The 18,777-nt window shown below is 46.2% G+C and overlaps 1 protein-coding gene across 1 annotated transcript in view; it reads right to left on the bottom strand.

Moving 5' to 3' along the window:
* Positions 1-13,282, bottom strand: part of CACNA1C (calcium voltage-gated channel subunit alpha1 C) — a 575,193-nt gene extending 561,911 nt beyond the window's left edge. Inside the window, 1 exon segment of the mRNA XM_056845863.1 lies at positions 13,216-13,282. Within this exon segment, the coding sequence (XP_056701841.1) occupies positions 13,216-13,264 (49 nt within the window). The 5' untranslated portion in view covers positions 13,265-13,282.
* Between the last annotated feature and the right edge of the window lie 5,495 nt (positions 13,283-18,777).

The raw sequence follows: 18,777 nt of genomic DNA, 5'->3' as shown, positions 1-18,777 counted from the left end.
AAAACAGTTTGTCTCATCTTATGGAACAGTTGCGCCAACAATTTAGAAAATGTGATTAACTAAGTGGTAAGGAAGTGGCACTCTACATATTCTCAGAGGTCCCCTCCTCCAGCCAGCCTACAAGTGCAAGTGCAAGGAGGAATTATGATAACCCTTAACATATAACATGGAGAACCTAAGTGGTCAACGTGCATATGACCAGAATAGACAGGACTAACCTCGACAGACCAACAGTCTCACACAGTATAAGGCAGTTTCATGGTCACACCTGTTTTACAGATGAGCAATGGGACAGACTGAGTCCATGGCTAAAAATGGACATAACCTAGGACAAGGCCAGTATCCATTGTGCCAAAGGATCAGTGGCATGAATCAGGACCCTCATGTTCTGAGGCTAAGACCTAACCTAAGGTTGCCAGGTCCTTCTTCGCCACCGGCGGGTTTTTTTTAGGGCAGATCCTGAGGAAGGTGGGGTTTGGGGAGGGGCTTCAATGCCATAGAGTCCAATTGCCAAAGCGGCCATTTTCTCCAGGTGAACTGATCTCTATCGGCTGGAGATCAGTTGTAATAGCAGATCTCCAGCTACTACCTGGAGATTGGCAACCCTAACCTAATAAGCTGTGTGTGCTTGGCTCCTAAAGCCCTTTTTAGACCCTGAAGGGGTGGGCAAGATTGGTCCCTGTGATTGGCAAGCTTCTAGATTAGCCAGGTACAATATACTTTATGAGGAATCTGATATTTGCTCTCCCCTGGTCAACAGTGCAGAATTCCTAGCACGCTGCAGCCCAGGCCTTGTAGTGTCCCTGGACTGGAGATCAAATATACCTGGTCTGTGGCCCTATTACACCTGCTCCCAACCCCTAGCCCCAGCCATGTCACTCCTCATGAGCAAAGCCTTCTTCGAAATTCAGTTTTCCATTAAACACATTGGAACAGAACACTAAAAAGTACAATGTCTCTTCACTATGTGTTTTTGGTCATTTGCCCATGTTAAAATAAATATATATTTCAGGTAAATGCCAAAACTTATTCTGACCAAACATAACATTTCCTTGCCTTTTTTTATTTAGCATTTTCTATTTGGGTCGCTATGCAGAAGAGTGGCAAACCACCTCTGAACATGTCTTGCTTTGAAAACCCCATGGGGTTGCCATAAGTTGGCTGCAACTTGATGGCCCTTTACACACACACACACACACACACACACACACATGATGCAAGAACAGACACTGATATTGCTCTGTAGATCTCTGCTTTAAATTATGTACCATAGTTTAAATTTTTTCTTCTGTAGTTAGGGAAAAAATCCAAGCAACACTGGCTTCTAAAGTACACATTCAAGGGCATTTTAAAAAGTGGGGAACTGAATGGTAAGATAGAGGGACTGGAACACTGTTATGAGTAAAATGCCAGTACTTGGTTTACATTGGTGGGAGCTGTAATGAACAATCTTGAAAGACGATCTTGTGTCACTGGAAAGCTGTACGTACATAATTTTCACTCTGCCCCCTTAGCTCCAGTGGGTGCACACAAATGCACCAGACAGGCTGTGTAGATGCTTTCTAAAAATATAAATTCCTGTTTATACAAGAGCAGATTAATTGTTCCTTGCTGAACACACACATACAAAGACACATACACATTTCAGCAGAAAAATCATGGCAATGTCTAAGCATTACAGATTTGGAAAAAGCAAGAGACCAGTAGCACCTTAAAAGACTAACACAATTTCTGGCAGGGTATGAATTTTAGTAAGCTACAGTTCTTTTCCACTGCTATTGACAGACGAACTCGGCTACCCATCATGAGCTCTCATTATAGATTTGAAAGTGATGTGATCAGTAGGGTTGCCAGGTCCCTCTTTGCCATCGGCGGGAGGTTTTTGGGGTGGAGCCTGAGGAGGGCGGAGTTTGGGGAGGGGAGGGACTTAAATGCCATAGAGTCAAATTGCCAGAGCAGCTATTTTCTCCAGGTGAACTGATCTCTAGTGGCTGGAGATCAGTTGTAATAGCAAGAGATCTTGTGCTATTACCTGGAGGTTGGCAATCCTAGTGATCAATGGACACCAAAAGTTATGCTGTAAAGGTAGTGATCACTATGAGAAATGATCACTAACCTGTATGAAATGCTCAGTGTTTGGCAAGGCCAGAGACAAGCACTTGCAAGAACTTGAGCTGAGCCATATTTTGTAACCCTAATATAAATTAATTTGAAAATCAATCATAAATGAAATATATCTGGCATTTGTTTAGACAAATGCATTTACATTTATTTTAAACAAATATAAACCTGGGTTAAATATTAATAAGAGATCCAGAATCTATCAATCATGCACTTTCATTAACAACAATGAAAAGCCATTGCAGTGTGATGGATAATGAATCAAATTGGGACTGGTGAGACATGGCTACGTATAACTACTCTAACAAGAAGCTCACTTGGCAACACTAGGTCAGTCATTCTCGATTTAACTTATTTATTTATTTAGTTGTTGAGAAGAAGAGTTGGTTTTTATATGCTGACTTTCTCTACCACTTAAGGGAGACTCAAACCGGCTTATAATCACCTTACCTTCCCCTCCCCACAACAGACACCATGTGAGGTAGGTGGGGCTGAGAGAGCTCTAACAAAACTGTAACTAGCCCAAGGTCACTCAGCTGGCTTCGTGTGTAGGAGTGGGGAATTGAATCCGGTCTCCAGATCAGACTCCGCCGCTCCAAACTACCACTCTTAACCACTACACCACGCTGGCTACATTGTTTATAGTCTGTCTTTCTCACTTGGACTCCAGGCAGATAACACAGAGGGAGTCATTTCAATCAACAGGATGGGCCAATAAAGGAGAAGAGCTGATTTTTTTACCCCGCTTTTCTCTACCATAAAGAGTCTCAAAGTGGCTTACATTCACCTTCCCTTTCTCTCGGCATATAAAAACCAACTCCTCCTCCTCTTCTTCAGAATAGTTGATTTGTATTGAGGTCATATAGGAAGAGAAAAGATAATATAACTCTTCTACTACAAAATAGTTTAAAGAGAAAAGGCTCCATGATTGTTCACTGGTTCTGGAACTCATGTAAAATCAAACATTACAAGCAGTCAAAATCAATTTTGCATCCTTCTGTTTCCAGTGGCAACTTATAAGCAGTTTCTGCTTCTTGCTAAATGCTCTCATTTTAAATCAAAGCTCTGTGGGTTGTGTGAACTTATAAATAAGATATGGGATAGAATGTAGTTTTATCATTTTGTGGGTCTCTGGCAGACTACATGGATTTTTATTTATGCACTCAGATTTGCCTGAATATAGGATCCAGATAAATGCAGGACTGCTAAATATCCGTTTCCAGTAACTAACTTAAGTGAGTATTTTTCCATTATTGAACACCTTTGTGTAGTTTCAGCTTAGCCCTTATTGTTGAAATTCTCATTGGAGATCAAGTTATCATCTGAGGGCTATACTTGCATAACGTCATCCTCAAAAGAGAAAATACAGGGCAGTCCTGAACTATCTGTACAGACTGAAGAATCCATATAAGGTCTGAAAGAAATCAGACGTAGATGGACTACTTTTCAGTGTTCACTGGAAAATTTTATCTGGATTATATCTAGGACTACAGGCAGAGACCCGAGTGCAAGAGAAGCCATCAGCCTTCATGTCACAGATGGAACCTGCTAGCTGTCCCCTAACATGGACCCAGGTAAGGAACAAGAAAGAAGTAGGGTGGAATGGAGTTGGCCAATGATGTCATCATACCAGAACTTTTAAGGCCAGAGGAGGACAGTCCCAGGATAGCCCAAGGGATTCGAGCTCTCGAGACAGATCCAATTTGGTCCAGACAGGTAGAATCTGATATGAAATTCATCCATTGGGGACAATGCCAAATCCAACAAATCCTCCTTAATTACATAGTTTGCCAGCATCACTCTCCTAAACTACTGTGTGTGTGTGTGTGTGTGTGTGTGTGTGTGTATGTAAAGTGCCGTCAAGTAGCAGCCAACTTATGGCGACCCTGGAAAGGGGCTTTCAAGGCAAGTGAGAAGCAGAGGTGGTTTGCCATTGCCTTCCTCTGCAGAGCCTTCCTTGTGGTCTCCCTTCCAAGTACTGGCCCTGCCTAGCTTCTGAGATCTGATGAGATTGGGCTATACCATGCTGCCTTCCCCCCAAAAAAACTACTCTGTGTGTGTGTGTGCCATCAAGTTGCAGCCGACTTATGGCAACCCCTTATGGGGTTTTCAAGGCAACAGACCAATAGAGGTGGTTTGCCAGTACCTTCCCCTGCTCAGCAACCCTGGTATTCCTTGGTGGTCTCCCATCCAAATAGTAACCAGGGCTGACCTTGCTTAGCTTCCGAGATCTGATGAGATCAGACTATACCATACTGCCTTCCCTTCACCAAAACTACTAGACAACTAAAATTCTATCATTGGTTTTAGACAGACCTTCCACTATCCCCGTGCATGTGTTGCCTTCGGTTCGAGATACATGCACAAAACGTCTCCCATTTCCAAAATAACCACTCATTCTCTCACCAGTAACCAGCCCGCTCCCTTAAAAAAACCACTTTCCCCTTTATTTACTCACTCATGCTCACTCATGCTTGTGACGCTTGGCCACTGACTCTCTAGAAAGCCTGCTTCAGGCAGTTACACAGGCTTGCTGGAGCAATGGCCGATTGCCATTAAACTGTAACATACTGGAACTCACTTATCTGTCTCAAGAATTCACACTTCCATCATAGAAACTCCATGAGTACTCTGATTTGCATTAAAGTTCATATGAAATCAAGAGCTCCATAATGCAAGTCATCACTTTCTCTTTATTGCATGAACTCTATTGCAATGCATGAACTCCAGCAAGATAATATAAGACAGTCTACAACTTCAGAATTAGTATTACGGTCAATTATGCACGAAGGAGAGAAAACATAGCCAGCATATGATATAGCTAGTCTCTCTTACAGAAACGGATTCTCTGATAGTTACATCATGCATCTTAAAAGCTTATGTTGTCACACAAATTGGACAGGAAGGAACCTCACATCTACACCAATAAAATATCACATTTTAGAAGGGAGGAATTGCTAATCCCCTTTCGCAGCTGAGAAATGCAGACATATTTTCTCTTTCCTCTGTCGAATAAGCAATCTAAAATGTGATCAGCAATACAAAAACCATCTTTTCCTTGCAATGCTCATATTAAGAAATGTTGACCTATTGAAATATGCTTGGATTTCTGAATATTCTTTTTCAAATGGCCAAAGACAGACATTGTGTGCTTGGAACAAACAACCCAAAACTCCATTTCTAAACATCTTTTAGAGCCCCGGTCAGCAACTAGTTTGGTTGGAATACCATTTTGGAAATGGTGTGGTAGGCCAAGGCCATTGCTGTAACTGCTACTTCTTGTACACCTCTCTTTTGCTCCTACATCTGCAAGGGAGGGTCAGATATGATCTCCTCAGTGGGACAGATTGCTCCCAGGGTCTTTAGGTGCTGATCCTTATTTTATAAATTGAAAAAGAATGGTCCATAAAGTAGTAGGTGCAATGTTAGGCAGACCCCAAAAGTCTTGTGTTTTCAGGCCATGTATTTGGACCCTGCAACTCATTAATGAGAGCCAGCGTAGCGTAGTGGTTAAGGTGTTGGACTAGGACCTGGGAAACCCAGGTTCAAATCCCCACACACTCTCAGGACCCTGAGAGTGCCAGTCACACACTCTCAGGACCCTGGCTAGTATTTGGATGGGAGACCTCCAAGGAATGCCGGAGTCATGATGTGGAGGCAGGCAATGACAAACCACGTCTGAACATCTCTTGCCTTGAAAACCCTACAGGGTCGCCATAAGTCAGCTGTGACTTTAAGGCAAAAAAACCTCATTAACATTGTTTTAGCTACCTTTATAATAAGGTGGGGTGAATTTAATATCATTAACATCTGTTCTATAGTCTTTGAGGATATGAGCAGGCTTCAGCTCAGTTTGGAGCTGAAGCCCTACTAGTCTCAAACAAGAATCCTTTAGCTGTATGCCTGGTTCAAATCTTTCAACAACCACAAACTCACTAGGTGGCCCTGGACAAGTCATTCTTCTTCAGCTTCAGCTAGGGTTGCCAGGTCCCTCCTGGCCACCAGCAGGTGGTGGGGGGTAAGGTTGCCAGCTCCAGGTTGGGAAACTGGAGATCTAGGGGTGGAGCCTGAGGAGGACAGGGACCTCTGTGGGGTACAGTGCCATAGAGTCCACCCTCCAAACCAGCCATTTTTTCCAGGGGAACTGTTCTCTGTACTCTAGAGATAAGCTATAATTCCAGGGGATTCCCCAGGTCCCACCTGAAGGCTTACATCCTTAGCTTCAGCCTCTCTGCTACCACCCCTTGGGCAATATTATATCATTCTGATTGATTGTCCAGGGTTGTAGAAAAGATTACTGAGATAATATAGTTGCAGTGTTTTGGACACTCTAACACTGTAATGCTAAACAGAATTCTTCCGCTATTACAAATGATCTCCAGGTGATAGAGATCAGTTCCCCTAGAGAAAATGGCTGCTTTGGACTCTATGGCATTGAAGTCTCTCCCCTCTCCAAACCCTGCCCTCCTCAGGCTCCACTCCCAAAATCTCTCGGCAATTCCCAACCCAGAGCTGGCAACCCTAGGTACAATACTAGAGAGAGAGATTTTTGTGAATATCTCAATTAGTGCTATAAGGAGGGTCCAAAAATGTGGACTCCACTGTTAAAAAAGAGAGGACATGACCTTCTTTATTTATTTACTTCACTTATACCCCGCCTTTCTCCCCAATGGGGACTCAAAGTGGCTTACATCACTCTCCTCTCCTCCATTGTATCAGCACTATAACCCTGTGAGGCTATCAAACTTTGGTCACATGATGAGAAGTCACTGGAAAAGACAATAATGCTAGGAAAGAAGGAAAAGAGACAGATCCACGATGAGACAGATTGAGTCTATAAAGACAACCACAGCCCTCATTTTGCAGGTCCTAAGCAAGGCTGTTAACTATAGGATGTTTTGGATGACATTAATTCATAGGGTTGCCATGCCAAGTCGCAAAAGTGACTTGACAGCACTTAACACCCACACACACCCTGTGAAGTAAGTTAGGCTGAGAGTGTGTGACTGGCCCAGGGTCACCTAGCAAGCTCCATGGCAAAGTGGGGATTCAAACCTGGGTCTCCCAGATTCTAGGCCAACACTCTAACCACTACACCACACTGGGACACGGTTCACAGACCTTTCATTGACCTATTCTTCAGTATAGCCAGGGCCTTTCCCTACTTCATCTCACAAAAGGCAAGGTGATCACCCGTTATAAAGAAGTCTGTACACACAGTTCTTAAGCATCACACTCTTCTTTAAGACACGTACAGTGCCATCCTAAGCAGAGTTACACCCTACTAAGTCCATTTAAGTCAACAGGTACAACTCTGCCTAGGATGGCACTATTAGACAGAACAGCCACTAGAGGAGAAACTCTGTTAGAACCAATTAAAAGAAACCCTTAGACAATTGGCTGTTCTAAATGAAGTTTCAAACTCTAAACTGGCAATCTTAAAATTCCTTTAAGGTTAGTTGACAGCAGAATGTCCCTGAATACCTTCTAGGAGCGTTCACTGCCATCAACCCATAAATGTAATTTTTAATCCATGGCTTCAGTATGAGCACAGATGTATAGTTGCTGTTCACTCTGACATAGTTTTAAAAGCAGTTGTATGTAGGATGCTTTCCGTTCAGGAAATGGTTTGCCATTTTCTTATCCTGACAGTTGAGTCTTTAAAAATATATCTCACCTTTTCTACCATGTTCTACAGAGAAGGGAAAAAAACCCAATAACCGTAACTCCTTTAGGGAAAATGCAGGGTGCATAATGTGCTGCTGCTGCTTGTACAGATACCGAGAAAAGGGTTAACACAGCTCCAGGATGCTGCAATCCCCAAGTACTCATCGGTTAGGGTAATGCACAGACAACCACTCTCCCCTCTCGTCCATTTCTTCTTCATCACCTGCCCCTTCCCCATTATACTATCAATTTTTAAATTCCTAAATGCCAGTATTACGGCTTAAGACTAAGGAATAGTCAGCTGCAGAGTTAGAGACGGAAAGCCATCGAGACAGCGACCCGTCTCCTCAATTAGCTAGCAAAGTTCAAAGCTAGCGTACTTGTAGATATATCCAAGACTCAACAGCAAAAATACCCCAAACAAACTGTATTTTAAAAGCACTTGCCACAGTTACTTTTTCATTAATATGAAAAACCAATTTATGGCAACCCCTCGGGGTTTTCAAGGCAAGAGATGAGCAGAGGTGGTTTGCCCTTGCCTTCCTCTGCATAGCAACCCTAGTCTTCCTTGATGGTCTCCCATCCAAGTACTAATTATATAGCCAAGCTTGTGTAGCTTCCAAGATCTGATAAGCTCAGTCTAGTCTGGGCTATTCAGGCTGCTACTTTTTTCATACCTGACAAGAAAGATAGAGAGATGGAATAATCAGTTATGACCTGAATATGCAGGACTGTGGGGAGTACCTGTCCTGACCTTCATAAGTGGCAGCTCTGATTATACTAGGATCCAGCGTTACAGATCTGAAATACATAACAGCACTACAAATGTATGTACCCCATACTAGATGCGCAAGTGTTGCTGAGGTTTAGAATGTGAACACCGGTTACAAACCGGTACATTTTAAAACTTAGGGACAAGAAGAATAGCTAACATATATCATGCTAGGAGGTGTGTTTTTTTTTCTAACTACAGAAATTAGAAATGCCGAAAAAAGAGGATGAGAGTCTCAATAAACATGTTCAAATTCGCTTCCACCCCAAGGGCTAAACATCTTTGTTGGTGCATCAACCTGCAACACTGTATTAATGTAACTGGGACAACATGTCATGATAATGATGTCGCAGCAGGTATGCCAAACCCAAAGCACTTACATGTTGGTGCAGCAGGGTTTTGGGACTAGGTGGTAAAAATGTCAGCTTTCAAATTAAAAGCGCACACAATTGCAGCAGTGAACTAAAGAACCAGGCAATGCAATTCGAATTACTTTGTGCTGTAATGCAGAATAAAACACAAGTCAGTGCCAAGATACTACCTTTGAAATGTACACTCTCGGTTTTGACTTATAAAGTTAGGGGAAAGTATCCTTTGCTCTTGAACTGTTGGCTTATCCTTTGGCAGGAACCTGTCACTCAGTTCCTAAATCTCACAAAAAGAAGGGAGTGTAACCTGACCCTCAGTGACCTGTAGTTTCCTGGGCAAATTAGGGAGTTAAGTAATATAGATAAGAAGGTTATTTGGAGATATAGAGCGAAGTGATAAGGCATAAGGGGGAAGAGAGCCTTCAGAAAGACCTACTTTTGGTGACAGAAGCAGGCTGGAATCTGCTCCAGTTACGCAACCTGGATAAAGCTCAAAAGTGAACAGAAAACAGTTCAGGTGTTTTAGCAGAAATCCATCCACTGCTTAGAGGTCCCTGTCCACAAAAATCCCTTTTGTGTTAGTAATTATTCATCTAGAATGAGCACATATCTATCTTTAGTTGTTTTCTGAAAAGTAGAAATTCTTGCTGTAAACAAGAAGACTACAGATAATTAAGGCATATCTAAACTGTCATAACCCCTCTCCAAGACTGCTGGGAATTATAGTTTGATTGCAGTGTTTAGAATTCTATTAGAGCCTTTCTTACAAAACTACTGTTCTTGGGATTTCTTGGAGAGAATGATTGTGAAACCAATTTATGTCTGTGGTGCAGTTTCCCCCACAATAACATCTTGACTCCATAGCCCTATAACACCACCTTCTGGAAGAGGCAGAACCCGCATCACCATGTCCCACAAATTAAGTAACTTGATCTTTGCTTTCCCTGCAGATCGCCCCAAGAATTATCCCTCTCCACACCAGCACAACATAGCCTGGCTCACATAACTGCAAACATTAAATCACACCTGAAATTATGGATTGTTGCCCAAATGCGAAGGCCGACTTGCAGATGTTCCTTGTTTATTGAGAGGACTGCAAATCAAAGCCCCCCCCCCCCCGAATTATCTCCCATGGAACTTTACATGTGCAAAAGATGAGTAATAGATACCCATATAAGATGATGCCAAGACCCACATGGCATTAAATATGCTTCAACTCATTGCAAAAGCCAGTGCTTTGGGGGTTTGCCCCCCAACACACACATTTAACAGACGTATGCTCAGTGCTAATGATAAATCCTCCGCTTTTTGTGAAAATATAGTTCAGTGTGTGAGATGATTAAATGCTGACAAAAACCTGTGCATTTAAAGAATTAACATCAGTCCAAGCAGCTCCAGATAGCTTTTGTTCCGTGTCGTACGTCGGTCAGTATACGGAAATTGTACTAAACCCAGCTAAGACCAGTAGATAGCCATTTTTAGGAGCTATATACACAACTAAGCTTCAGAAAGACAACTATTTTTTTAAAAAAAAGAGATTACTCAGTAGTTAAGAAAATGTGGCATATAATAAACACAATGAAATCCTATGTTTAAATCATATGCCGTTCCATTGCATAGGCTGGTTGGCTCCTCAAATTCCAGTTGCTGAAGTCAAGTAAATTGGCTAAGCTCGGAGATAAGGCATAGGTAAGTCTTCTGTGCTGCCTCGAATGTGAAGTTATAGCTAAAGACCACCTTTTTCATGGGCGGCCCAAGGAATACTTTCTCTGTTGATTACTACTAGAAAATATATTCTGCTTCTCCCAGGGTAGACTTGTCTAATGCAAACAAAAGCAGATGGATTCTCTCTCAGTTCTGCTCTCTTCCTTTCAACACTTGTGCTCCAATTACACCCATCCATCTCAGGATGAGTTTGGTTTTAATTAGTGTCCTTCACCGCCATCATCACAAACCAATACGTCTGAGTTTGGGCCGAGTATCCATACAACACATCACATGCTAAAGGGGTGTCCAAGTTGTGACCCTGAAGAGAGAAGGTATTTGTTAAAATGGGACAGAGTGTGGCCAAGGGAGACGGCAGGGAGTTTTAAAGGGCTGGCAAAAGACGTATTTTTTGTGCTGTCTTTTTGATGTAACCATTTTTTAAAAAAAAAATTACCTATCCTTGTATGTAAACCAAAAAAAAAAATCTCCAAACAAATACAGGTTTCCCTCTCCCTTTCTCTTTACATGTTTTGCCCCTTCATCTACAACTGAGGAGAATCTGCAGAGAGAAAGAAAAGAGAGGGCAACCTTACTCTACATATATATTATATAATCACTGCAGCTGGTAAGTAGGGAAACTGGAGTCGGGTTGCCATAGCAGTTGGTATATTGCTACGGAGGCTGAGCTTTGGTCCACTTGTCAGTCGCGTTGGCAGCAGCCAAGGAGAAACACACTCTTGCCTGACAGATACACATGGCTAAAAAAAAAAGAGAGGGGAAAAGACCAGCCTGCTTCAGACGCTGGGCTACTTGTCATGCCTTTTGTTGTCCTTCTGTTCGGGATCCTTGCCCGTTCTGTACCTCACAGGAGGGCTTTGACCACAGCAACCAATTAAAAAAGAAAATGAAAACTTCGTTCTCGTGGCTGCCACAATCAAATGCCCCCCCCCCCCGTATAAAATGTCCTCCTCCACTAAATCCCTCTTGGGTATAAGAAGGAGCTGAAGCCAACAAGCTGTGGAAAGAACGGAGCTGCTTGACTCAGAAGCAGGTCTGTCTAGCCCAGAATTCTCCACTCTGGCCAACCACCACCATAGGGGCTCAGTAGAGATCCCAGCCACCTAAGATCCTGTTTTGGTTGAGGTGCAGACCATCAGAGTCATATTTTCCCACTGAGATTGCCCCCCCCCCCCCAATGACACACAGCACCAGGAACCCTTAGGGTGCTCTGCTATTTCTGGGTGAACCGAGGAGAGGGAGAAGATGAGCAGGAGCTAGAGGAGAGGTAAGGAGGCAGTCTTTCCAGCCAGACCAGACCAGTTGCCCTCTGACCCCCGAAGTGTAAGCACACACAAGGCAGTGGCGATGGCAAAGAACTTGGATTGCGGGGAGAGAGGATAGAAATCCAGACACGCACACCCTGTAGCCATCCTGGGTGGGATCTCTCTTGAGGCAAGGCAGCCCTGGTTCCGAGGGGCAAGTTTTCAAGCCAAAGGGGGTGGCATTGGGTCCAGGCAGCAGAAGTAAGCCAGCTACTGCAGGGTCCACAGAGTTTTGTGGGGACTGTAGGGATGGGAGGGGCACTGGGAGAGTTGCACAGAGAAAAAGTTATTAATCTAGCTGCCGGTCCCACATGCTTTAGAAGCCCGTTCCTGCCATGTTGGGTTTGGGGAGACCGTCATAGAAAACAGGGCCTGCCGGTCCCCTAATTTAAAATAAAGCTATCAAAGAGAATTTAACTTTATCTCTGTTTTGAGAGAAAGACACACCACTAGGAGGGCCCCTACTTTTTGATATCTTGGAGAGAAATCACACATGCTGCCCCTTCAAGTCATCCGAGGAGGAAGCCAGAGACTCTTTCTCTCTGGGCAGGACCTTGATGTGAAATTACTAAAGGGGGGGGGGATTAAAGCATCACAAGACTTTTCCCTACTAGCCCCCCTCCCACCAGAAGCACCTTAACTGCCTCTAGGGCAATCCTCCAGCCTTTACCCTTCCGACTGAAGGTGGTGAGATTTACTTCCAAATCAACATGCTTAGGATTGGTCTACAAATCCTACAAGGATTGGCCGGAGGTCAGGAAGAGACAGAGAGAAGACGCACGAAAGGTCCAAAGATACCCTCCACGCTTTCCCCTTTAGTTTTTTTTTTGGGGAAGATGTACCTGTGCTAGGAGAAGCAACCACTGTGGAGAAGCAACCGCTGTAGACAACCAACAACCATCTTTCCAAACACCTGGGCGCATCTTTTCCAGCTTCTAGGACAGACCCAACTTTGGTCTTGTTTAATATTGTCTGTCCAGCATAAAGTGTGTGTGTGTGTGTGTGAGAGAGAGAGAGAGGGGAGTATGTATTTTCTTCTGCGACCACCACCCATTACAAGATCGCTGCATCAAATCTCTCCCAATATTATCACCAGTCCTATCTCTATGGAGGCAGAGCCATCTCCCAACCTTCCCTCTGGTGTTTCTGGTTGGCTCCTATAGCAGCTTGGGGTGGGGGGAGGAAAGAAAGATTATTTTGCTTTTAAAAAAAGAGAGAGGACAGGAAAGACATGCTCCATCCCCAGCACCAGGCTTACCTTGGTGGTTTTCTTCTGGAATGTACATCCTCTTGTTTTCACTGACCATTTAAGATGAGAAACGGGGGTGCAGGGGGGGGGGAAATCACCCAAAACGGAGTCCAGATTTTAATTCCTCCAAAACCAAAAAGCAAAACAAAATCACGATGGGCTGAGCAGTTCAAAGGAAGAAACCGGAGCTGCTGCGGCGATTAAATCCCCTCGTCTGGTTATTACCTGATTCCCATGATTGCATCAAAGCCCAAAACCTGATCCTTTGCACTACTGCCTCCTTTAGTGGAATCGCCAGGCATCCTCAGAGAACATCCGGGCCCCTGCCAAGAACCGAGCGCAAACACCGCCGGCTCCCCTGCCAAGAACCGAGCGCAAACACCGCCGGCTCCCACACCGTCACCAACGAGCCGGGTTCGGTTCTCCCTTTATTTATTTATTTGCGTGCAAAAAAAAAAAAAAAAGATCACCGAGCAAAAGGCAAGGGAGACGGGAAAAGAGAGGGGAGAGGGGAGAGGGGAGGAGGGGTGGGAGAGATACTGATAAGCATCCAAGAGGGCGATCTCAGGAAGGGATCAGCGCCTCTCGTGTCTCGTTTAGATCCACCAACTGGAGGAGGAGGGAGGCAAGAAGCAGAGAGCGATCTGGGCGAGGGGTTTCAAAGCTGCTGCCGCTCTTCAGAGCCAGTGCCGCGCGTTGTGTTGGCAGGGAGCTGTTTCTGCAGCGAGCGAGCGCTCGCCCCAGCCCGCCGTGCCCTCCCCTCCCCTCCCCTCCCCTAGACAGACAGACACCCTGAGCACTTCCAGATGTTCCAGCTGGGGCGGCGGCGGCGGCAGCAGGCCCCTCCCCTCGCTTGCAGGAGCCGGCGGACTTGATCTGAAAGTTTAACACGCCCGCCTCGCTCGCTGGGCTCGCCCCCCACCCACCCCTTGGCTCACTGCGCCTGGCCTGGGTGCTGCCTGCCCGCTGCTGCTGCTGCTAGAGCCGAAGCCCTTTCTACAGACATGACGTCAAGGAGGCCAGCTGGATTTGGCTCGCCTGGGCAAGTGGGGAGGGGGCGCCGGGGAAGGCCGGGTGGGCTTTTTGGCTTTAAGCCGTGGAAGCTCCCCGCCACCCCCCACCCCAAAGCAGGTCGTCTCTTCCGAGGGCCACCTCGCCGCGCCCCTACATGTCCCTTTCCTCCGTTGCCTGGAGATCATTCGCAGTGGGTAGCCGTGTTAGTCTATCTGCAGTAGTAGAAAAGGGCAAGAGTCCAGGAGCACCTTCAAGACGAACAAGAATATTTTCTGGCAGGGTGTGAGCTTTCGCGAGCCACAGCTCACTTCTTCAGATCTGAAGAAGTGAGCTGTGGCTCACGAAAGCTCACACCCTGCCAGAAAATATTCTTGTTAGTCTTGAAGGTGCTACTGGACTCTTGCCCTTTTCTACTCCGTGGCCTGGATTCGTCAATTGTTTCTTATGCACGGGAGGTTTCGCCTTGGCTTTGCCGCTCGATAGATGCCCAATTTCCCCCCATCCGAATTCTCAAAACTCTGCGGCCATTTGTGCCCGGGAGGTTTTGCCTTGAATTTACCACTCTCTAGAGGCACAATTTCCTCATCCAAATTCTCAAATCTCTGCCTGGGGGCTTATTTTGGTTGAGTTTGGAGAATTCAGATGGGGAAAATCCAAGGCAAAGCCTCCCGTCCATAAAGGGCCGCGCATGTTTGCATGTTATTTTTGAGTTTGGAGAATTCGGATGGGGAAAATGTGCATCTAGTGAGCGGCAAATCCAACGCAAAACCTCCCGTGCATAAATGGCCAATAACCTCCCCCCACCCACCCCGGTTCCAATAGCTGCAGTTTTTCACCACTGAACTTCCTCTGTGATCTGCATGTAAAGAAGGGCCGTTATCGACTGGCCGGGGTGTATGCAAAGCTGGGTTTGTAGGACGGCGTTTCACAAGGGTAGCGGTGGACACACACACACCCCATCTTTTGGGTTTTGGGGTTGGGTCGCTCGCGAAGCGAGACGCCGGATGCATGCGCGCGGGCACAGACACGCGCGCGCGCCCCCCACTCGCAGAGGCGCAGATGTTGAAACAGATTAACCGAGCCTGGATTTTCCAAAGCCTCCCTAGGCGCGCCAGGGCTCTGGATCGGGAGGGAAGATCCCCGGGCGGGACCCCGCCTCAAAACCTCTCCCCTGTCCGGGCCACCCTTTTTTCTTCCTCCAGAGCAGTCGAGCTGGTGGCGTCTCTCCAACCTGATCGGGGGCTCTGGCAGGGCTGCCATGTTCAAACGAGCGGCGCACAGTGGCGCTGCGCTCCTTCCCCTCCCCGGGAAACCACCCTGGTCCATTTCACCCATCCAATTGACCGATGCTAGGCGACCGGCCGGGAGCATCGCGGGTCCCGGGACGCGAGCGCGCGGCCCCGATGGCGTGCGCGCTTGCTCGCGAGGAAGCCCGCTGATTAGGCCGTTTCTGCGTGGGAGATTCCGCCTTGGATTTGCCGCCCTCTCCGTGCACGTTTCCCCCCTCCGAATACTCAAAGCTCTGCATGGGGGGGCTTGTTGTTGAGTTTGGAGAATTTGGATGGGGGGGGGATGCGCATGGAGAGCGCGGCAAATCCAAGGCGGTACCTCCCATGCATCAATGGTGTCATCAGTCCCATTGAATTCAAGGGGCGCAACTCAGGGCTCCTCCGCCAATTTCTGGTGCCCTTATTAGGGAGCGAGTCCCCTGCACACTTGCGTCCAAGTGGGGCTTATTTTTTTGTTTGTTTTTTTAATGTGCAGGGGAGGCAGGAAGAAGACTGGCCCGCCTTTACCTCGTGTGCAGTTTGATTCCCCTCCAGCACGTCCTCTCCCTCCTCTGCCTTGGGGGCTGGACCCCGCCTTCACGTTTTGCACACCGGCGCCTAGCCTTGCGCAATAGCCCTTCCTTTGCATTAAAGAAGAACAAGAAGAGTTGGTTTTTATATGCTGACTTTCTCTGCCACTTAAGGGAGAATCAAACTGGCTTACAATCACCCCCCCTCCCCACAACAGGCACCCTGTGAGGTAGGTGGGGCTGAGGGAGCTCTAACAGAGCTGTGACTCGCCCAAGGTCACCCATCTGGCTTCATGTGTAGGAGTGGGGAAACCAATCCAGTTCACCAGATTAGCCTCTGTGGCTCATGTGGAGGAGTGGGGAATCAAACCCAGCTCTCCAGATCAGTCTCCGCTGCTCCAAACCACCGCTCTTATCCACTACACCACGCTGGCTCTCAAAGTTTGGCTTCACTCAGCCGAGGCTGCGAGGAAAGAAGGACAGAGAGAGAATCAGAGAGAGCCGAGGAGTTCAGCCTCATAATAATGCGTGAACTTTCCGCCTAGCTGAGTCCTTCCGTGCTGGGCGAAGTTTGCTAGCTGATGTCTCTTGGCCATGAATAATTCACCGCAGTCATCTCCGTGGGGAGAAGTTGGAAAACGAGGCTGCACAGAACAGCCAGAGAGACGCAGGCAACAACAGGTTGAGAGGCAAGGAAGAGGGGAAGGAATTGGCTGGGCCAGGCAGTGGTGTGTGTCTCTCTCCCCCTGTGCTTGGCATGCAGGTCCCAGGTTCAATCCCCGGCACCTCCAGTTAAAGGGTCTAAGCAAGTAGGTGATGTGAATGACCTCTGCCTGAGACCCTGGAGAGCCACTGCCAGTCTGAGTAGACAATAGTGTCTTTGAAGGACCAAGGGTCTGATTCAGTATAAGGCATGTGTTCATATATTCCCTCCCCAAATAAGTGGCCATGAGCTGCACAATTTACCTTCTCGACAATTTTCCAGAGGAGGGTGTTAATCCTAACCGCCTTTTGCGTAAGAATTTAGTCTGGTCAACAGCTCTTTTGAGACAGCCTGTTGTTGTTGGTTTAATGGAAATGGGGAATGGAAACATTCACTACTTTAATCATAACAACAACAGTAGTGATAATAATAACTGTGGACTGCCAAAATGGCAAATAAGTGGGTTCTAGATCAAATCAAGCCTGAACTCTCCCTAGAAGCTAAAATGACTAAATTGAGGCTATCGGACTGTGGTCGCGTTATGAGAAGACAGGACTCACTGGAAAAGGCAATAATGTTAGGAAAAGTTGAGGGCAACAGAAAAAGAGGAAGACCCAACACAAGATAGGATCGACTTTTTAAAGGAAGCCACAGCCCTCAGTTTGCAAGACTTGAGCAAGGCTGTTAATAATAGGACATTTGGGGGGGGGTCATTAATTCATAGGGTTACCATTAAGACGGAAGTAACTTGACAGCCCTTAACACAGAGAGAGACACAATAATAATAGCCATTATTGACACAAAAGATTTGGCTGGTTGTTGAAAATCACTATAAAGTCCTGTCATCCCATTGGCCTTGCCACCCATTGACTGATGATCCCACAGTCCCTTAGCCTCCAAATAGAGCCAGCATGGTGTAGTGGTTAGAGTGGCAGGCTAGGATCTGGGGAGACCAAGGTTCGAACCCCCACTTTGCGTGGAACTATGCTGAGTGACCTTGAGCCAGTCACACACTCTCAGCCTAACCAGCCTCACAGGGTGGTTGTTGTGAAGGGTCACTTATAGGAGAGGAGAATGATGTTGTAAGCCACTTTGGAAAGAAAAGTGGGGGTTTACATAAATAACTTTTCTCATAACCATACATGTGGTTCTTACCAAGAGCATATCAGCTCTCTTATCCTTGTGAGTTGTCTGAGAATCCTACCCCCAGCTCCTTTTTGGAGTGGTGGAGTCTGATCCGGAGAACCAGGTTTGATTCCCCGCTCCTCCACATGAGCGGTGGAGGTTAATCTGGTGAACTGGATTTGTTTCCCCACTCCTACACACAAAGCCAGCTGGGTGACCTTGGGCTAGTCACAGCCCTTACAGCTCTCTCAGCCCCACCTACCTCACAGGGTGTCTGTTGTGGGGAGGGGAAGGGAAGGTGATTGTATGCCGGTTTGATTCTTCCTTTAGTGGTAGAGAAAATCGGCATATAAAAACCAACTTTTCTTCTTTCCCCTGGACCTTTTCTTTTACCTCCTTATGGTTCAATTTTCCTCTGATCTCTCCACTACTCCTCTCCTTCCATTGCCTATTCTTTCTTCCTTTTGCAGACCTCTATTATGTCAGTCTCCCCCCGCGCCTGTCTCCTTACACCTTCCTTGCCAGCTCAGTTCTCCTGTCCCTTCTGAACCTCCTTTCCTGCACACATGGACCAAATGGGACCATTAACTGTTGGCTTAGACCCAACGGTGATTGCAATGGATGCTTTCATAACAAATCTCTAGGCAAACACCTTCCCTTTGTATCCCTAAAAGACCTTTCCATAATACAAAGGCAGTACACAGTCAAACATCTTCACATGGTGTTGCCCAATGTGGCCATGTGTGGGAGAGACATGCACATTACCTTTAGAGCCTTGAAGCAAAAACTTTTCTCAGCTCCATCACTTTCTGTTCAGGCATCATGAACTAAATTTAATTTGCTGTCCTCCGTTTTATAGCTGTGTTTTTAACTGGTTTTATCATCCACTTTGTTACGCTGTTTTAATAGTTAGCTGCCTTGTTGGCCCTGA

This window comes from Euleptes europaea, chromosome 3 (genome assembly GCF_029931775.1).
Source record: "Euleptes europaea isolate rEulEur1 chromosome 3, rEulEur1.hap1, whole genome shotgun sequence".
Taxonomy (NCBI): domain Eukaryota; kingdom Metazoa; phylum Chordata; class Lepidosauria; order Squamata; family Sphaerodactylidae; genus Euleptes; species Euleptes europaea.
Note: the sequence above shows the minus strand (reverse complement) of the source record. Positions and strands in the feature narration are given on the sequence as shown.